At 45.4% G+C, this 5,773-nt stretch overlaps 1 protein-coding gene across 1 annotated transcript; it reads left to right on the top strand.

Annotated features, from left to right (window-relative positions):
- Window positions 1-258: 258 nt before the first annotated feature.
- On the top strand, window positions 259-4,409 carry PMAIP1 (phorbol-12-myristate-13-acetate-induced protein 1). Its single transcript, XM_032310969.1, has 2 exons — window positions 259-487; window positions 2,832-4,409. Exons 1-2 carry the CDS (start codon window positions 430-432, stop codon window positions 2,936-2,938), a joined length of 165 nt encoding a protein of 54 aa, XP_032166860.1. The 5' UTR covers window positions 259-429; the 3' UTR covers window positions 2,939-4,409.
- The last annotated feature ends 1,364 nt before the right edge of the window (window positions 4,410-5,773 follow it).

The raw sequence follows: 5,773 nt of genomic DNA, 5'->3' as shown, positions 1-5,773 counted from the left end.
TTCCCGGCTCCGCCACAGCTGCGACCGACGCCACGTGGGGCGGGGGCGCGCTCTCGGCCCGGACCCCTCCGCGCGGACCCCACTAGCGAAGGGAGTCCCGGCGAGGCGAGACGGGGTGTAGACGCGAATCGCCGCCACCGCCGCGGAGCGCTAACGAGTCCGGGCATATCCCCTAGTGCGGCGGCCCTCGAGGGCGGGGACAGGGGCGGGCGCACAGTCAAGTTTCGCCGCGTCACGGTTCCCTTATAAGGGGCGAGCGGGGCGCGAGAATCGTCCGGAGAGGGCAGTCTTCGGTCCGCTCCGGTCTTGCGCGCTGCTCCTGCCCGTCCGCTACCCGCGTGCTGCTCGCCTCCTGCTGCCCTAAGGGGGCCCGGGTTGGACTGAGGTCCCCGGGGTTTTACCGCACAGCTCCGGTGGCTGCCTGTGGAGATGCCTGGGAAGAAGGCGCGTAAGAGCGCGCAGCCGAGCCCAGCGCGGGCCCCGGCAGGTAGGGAGCAGCTGGGGTCCGCTGAGATCCTGACCCGGGCCGGGGCCGGGGCGAGGTTCGGGGCTAGGTTCAGGTTCGAGGTCTCGGTCCCGGTCCCGGCGGGGTCTTCCCAGTAGCTCGCGGCCTCCGGGCCCGGCAGGTCTGCGCCCTTGGACATGCTTTGGGGGCGCCTCCGGGAAGTTTTTCAGGGTTTTTACCCCGGATGGTGGAGATGGTGAGGGAGGAAACGCGATATGGGATGCACATTGGGATTTTAGCGGAGGCACAAAGCCTTGTTTTCGCCTTGCTTGCCTTCCAGCCCCACTTTCTCTGCCCCGGGGCCACGGGGAGAAAAAGTGCAAGTGCAGTCGCGAGGAGAAAGTCCTGATCGCGGCAGGTGGTGACGGGAGAGGCTCCTCTGGGAGCGGCCTGGCGACCGGCCCTCTTCCTCCGGAGTCGGGGACCATGGAGGGCCCCGCTCTGAGTGTAGCCACTCTCGGGCCCCCAACACAAAACGGTCCGTTACGCCTCGGTCTATGGGGGCTCTGCCACCGAGGGCTGATGGAGCGTTACGGAGGCCCCGCGAGGACCACTGGAGCCGGGAAAGTTGTGCTGTCTTGAGTGGTAACATTTTAGCAGTCGTTACTGGTTGTGGAGATGGACAGGAGAACAGCAGATGGTCTCTCTAGTGGTTTTTCATCCATCCATTCTTTCTTCCTCCCTCCATAAAGCCTCATCGAGTAAGTTTTTAGGCCCGCCCTCTCCCTTATAAATCTTAACACACAGGGCAGCCACCCGCTAAGGGGGTGTAGCGAAGGCGGCCTTCAGGCTCGGAGCTCAAAATTCGTCATACTGCTATTGCATCAGACGCTGATGGCCCCCTTTTAACTTTCGATTTCTAGAGCCTGTGAGGCTTGCAAGGAAGTGGGGTGACCATCCTGCCTAAGTGGGCACCGGGGTGCTCCCTCGGGCTCGCTCTTGGGAGGCCAAAAAGTTTGACCCACCTTTTGTGATGTCCAAGAAATCTCTGGTTTCCAGAAGGCCTAAGCTGAGCATACCTTTCTGCCATTTTCCACTTCATTCCTAATAATACAGGACAGCAGAAAGGGCCCCCTTAAACTCGACTGGACAGTAATACATCTTTTAATTGAGATACAAGTGACCTAGGACATTGTATTAGCCTTGATTGATGTATGTATCAAAGGATGATTCGGTCTATGTATATATTGTGAAATAGCGCTAGTTAACATTCCTCACCACACGTAGTTTTAATTTTTTTTTAAATCACCGCTTTTGTAGAAATGGAACAGATGAAGGAAACAACTAGCAGCTAGTTTCTGCCCCCTCTTTTGGGGAAAGAGATCATTTTTTCCCCTTTAAAATCCTTTTGTAATCCTTTTTCTTAAATTATTCATTTAATGACAATATATCGCTTCTAAAAAGTAGTAAACTTGTGAATTAAACATTTTTGCTTCACTCATAAAGGCAGTGGAGTTGCACAAATGGGGTTTGTAAGAAGAATTTGGTTTACAGTGTAATGTAAATTTATAAGTTATTTTAGAGAATGTGGTCTTATTTTTGCAAGATTTTATGAGTCTTAGAAGAACATTTTCAAAGAGTTTTTCAGTGAGGTTAAGAATACATTTAGAGGGGCGCCTGAGTGGCTCAGTTGGTTAAGCATCTGCCTTCAGCTAAGGTCATGATCCTGGGTTCTGGGCCACATATCAGGCTCCCTGCTTGGCGGGGAGCCTGCTTCTCCCTCTCCCTCCGCTACACCCCCTGCTTGTGCTCTCTGTCAAATAAAATCTTTTAAAAAGGAGGGGAAAATACATTTAGATTTGTCTATTGATGAAGGTCTAATACGAGGTGTGAATTACTGCCCTTTAAAAAACATTCTACTTAAAAACAGCATACTCCAGGATTTGACTTCTGTTCCCCCAACCAGCCCTCAGTGAGTGAGAAGAGGATGACGTCACCTGAGGCTGGCCAAGGCTCCTTAACTCTGTGGTGTATGATGGAAGTTTCCCTGTTGAAAGGGAGCATTTGCCTCATTCAGTGTGCTTAAACACACACACACACACACACACACACACACACACATATATATTTCAGAGTAAACATCTTTATTCTTAACTATTCTATTGATTTATGAGTCACAGTGTGTCTGTATATGGTGTGTTGGGGGGGAGGGTATGCATGCTAAGTCACCTTTCTTGCATTGAGAAAATGGGTGTACATAAAGCTAAAGTTAAGATAAATGTTCACTGAGTAAATACTCAGCTTGTCCCTTGGATGGGCACATTAACTCTTGCTGGTTGCAGTTGGTAATACCAGTGTGATTTTAATGTTTAGCCTTCCTTTTCAGACCCCGAAATGGAGTGTGCCATTCAACTCAGGAAATTTGGAGACAAACTGAATTTCCGGCAGAAACTTCTGAATCTGATATCCAAACTCTTCCGGTCGGGAACCTGACTGCTTCGGAAGCTTGAACGAGGAGATTGCTTTAAATTGGAAGATTCCCCAGTAGGTGCAAATTTAATCTAGAGGAAATGCCTTGTAATGGAGAAGATCTCACTTGCTTTTTGGACGTCCTTGGAAATGAAGCTGGGATACAACAAAGACGGATTTTTGTTGATTTTCCGGAAGACATTTGTTTTGGCTCGTGAGGATGTTATAAAACCATTTTGTTTATTTTAAAGCAAGAATGGAGGAGCTTTGAAAAATAAGGACTTAATTACTTAACATTTTGTTTTTAACTTCCGAAATTATTCCGGTAATTTTGCTGAAGGTTGCTGTGCAGCCTACTGTAAGCGGAGTTGGAAGATGAATGGACAGTGGTCAGAGGCAAAGAAACATATGTCTTTAGTGTTGGGTTTTATTTTGGGATGACAACTCCAGAGTGAGGGATAAGACTTGGTTTATATATTATCTTGTTAAAAGTAAACATTTCATTCTCAGAACACTGAATGTTGTAGAGAGTGTGGATTCCACAGGTCACTACAAAATATAAAATGATTTGAAAGCTTGTTTCTTCTGACTCAAAAATGGATCGCTTCTGTTCAGATGATCCTTGAATTATGTTTCTGTGAATCTTAACGGGAAAGCCTGTACCTTGAAAAAAATGTGATAGAGGTATTAGTTGGCTCCAGTAAGATTCTTGAAGGTAGAATCTTTCAAGATAAAGAGCACAGGGATTTTCTAGAATCAGAAATAATGAGAGAAAAAGGTGATTTAGGCTTTTTTACTGTTGTAATTAATACTTAGTAAAACAAATATACTAAAGTAACTTGATAAGATGAATGTGTTTCTAGAGAAGTTTCTAAAATCTGTAAAAGGCCTTTCTCAAACTGGTCAGGGTATGTCTCATAGGAAGTGATCTTCTAAGAGAAATTAAGTATGTTTTACATAGTTTTTTTTTTTTTTTTTTTTTTTTAAGGGGGATTGGATTTGGATTTCTCGCCTGGAATAAAAATGCCATATATGTATAATTTGCTTTAGAATAATATGTAGATTCTGAGAAAAGTTTCATGAATTTCCCTTTTTTTATTGTTAAAAGGCCAGTCTGCATCAACAAAGTCCCTAGATAGATAAAAAATAATGTCATGATTGAATTTCAGCAGGAATAATAATATTTATTTTACCTATTTATGATGAAAATACTGTTTTGCTTGAAAATGTCTCTTAAAGTCACATTTTTAGGTTATGAGACAAGGCTTTCATAACCACTTGAACTTAACAGTAAGAATGTTTTGCCCTAGGCTGTGGTCACTTTAGATGAAACATTACCTCAGTATCTGTTTTTTCCTCAGTATTATTTAGTTGCAAAAATGCTTTTTGTCTGTCTAGAGGCAGATATTTTGCCGTTAGGATATTTATGGTCTGTAACTGTATTTATACATACAAAATTGGATACTGTAGCTATAAACAGTACTAAGAATCATCACCGTTTCTCTGCGTGTTCCTTTCTGTCATCACATCACCGGCTCAGTATTCATTACGAAACCAAAATGGTTTGACAGGTTTCCATCAGCAGGTCCTTTCTGACCACCACCTCCTCAGTAACAGTTCTTTTGCCTGGAGTGGAACATACAGGGACATTTAGCATGATTTCTGCTGTCAAAGGACTTGCTGTTTAATGAGGAGAGGAAATAGTGAAAAAGAAGAAATTCATGCCTGGCAGAGGTCTTGAATGTCTTAGTTCCTGGAGAGTGATTTATTGAAAGTTGCCTATAGAGATTAGTCAATATCCATGGGGCTACAATGTGTCCCTTCCTTGGCTGCTTGGGGACCTCTGCCAGCTAGAGAAGCTTCTGGGTGGTTTCCTTGACGATGGCCTCACAGTTCTCTCTCATCTGCCCCAACGCTGAGCATCTAGTATTGCTTCATCTGAAGCTAGTCACGTGCAGGAGTGGCTTTCCTGTTAGAGGGTGAGAACTCCTAGTTGGTAGCTCTTTAGGCTGAAACCCCAGAGTGTAAATTACCTTGCTCCGAAGGGGAGGCTAACAGGAGGGGCTACCGGAGGAAGGTGACACCCAGGGTAGGGGGAAATGAAGGGCTGCCCCAGGCCATTGGGGGAGGGAGGATGGGGGAGATTGGCTCCGTAAAGGTGAGGGGGCCGACTGCGTGATTTGATTTGAGAGTCTCTGGAAGAGGAATTCCAGTCCCTCTGCCCCTCTGTGTAGCCAGAAGTGCACTGTTGGTGTTAATGAGTTTTCCCAAGAGTACCCTTGCTGCTTTTTTTTTTTTTTTAAATGCAAGGAATAGCATAAGAAAGCTTTGGCACCATCACAATCTTAAGGTCTGAGGACTAGATATTTTCAAAGAATTATTTTTTTAAAAAGACTTTATTTATTTGAGAGAGAGAACACCAGCGAGGGGGAGGGGCAGAGACTGAGGGAAAAGAAGCAGGTTCTCTGCTGAGTAGGGAACCTTATGCCGGCTTCCATCCCAGGACCCTGAGATCAGGACCTGAGCCCAATAACCAACTGAGCCGCCCAGGCACCCCAGAAAAACAATGTTAAAAAATTCCCAGGATGTCTACATAATTGTAAATATTGACTAACGAAAAGCTACTGGGAATTAAAAAAATAGTTTGGCTTGCATTTATATGTAAGAGAAAATCTCCATAACCTTTATATTTGAAAAGTCACCTAGAAATGGCAATGTATGCTGTTAGTAAAATGCATACAAAAAGTGTAATTCTTAGACTTAGTTTAAAAATTGAACAAGAAAAAAAATCACTCTCTTCTGCACCAACATGTCTGTAGTCCTCCACATTAAAGTTACCGTCATTCCGTCCGCAGCAAG

This window comes from Mustela erminea, chromosome 13 (assembly GCF_009829155.1).
Source record: "Mustela erminea isolate mMusErm1 chromosome 13, mMusErm1.Pri, whole genome shotgun sequence".
In the NCBI taxonomy this organism is placed as follows: domain Eukaryota; kingdom Metazoa; phylum Chordata; class Mammalia; order Carnivora; family Mustelidae; genus Mustela; species Mustela erminea.
This window is presented reverse-complemented; position numbering and strand designations above follow the sequence as displayed.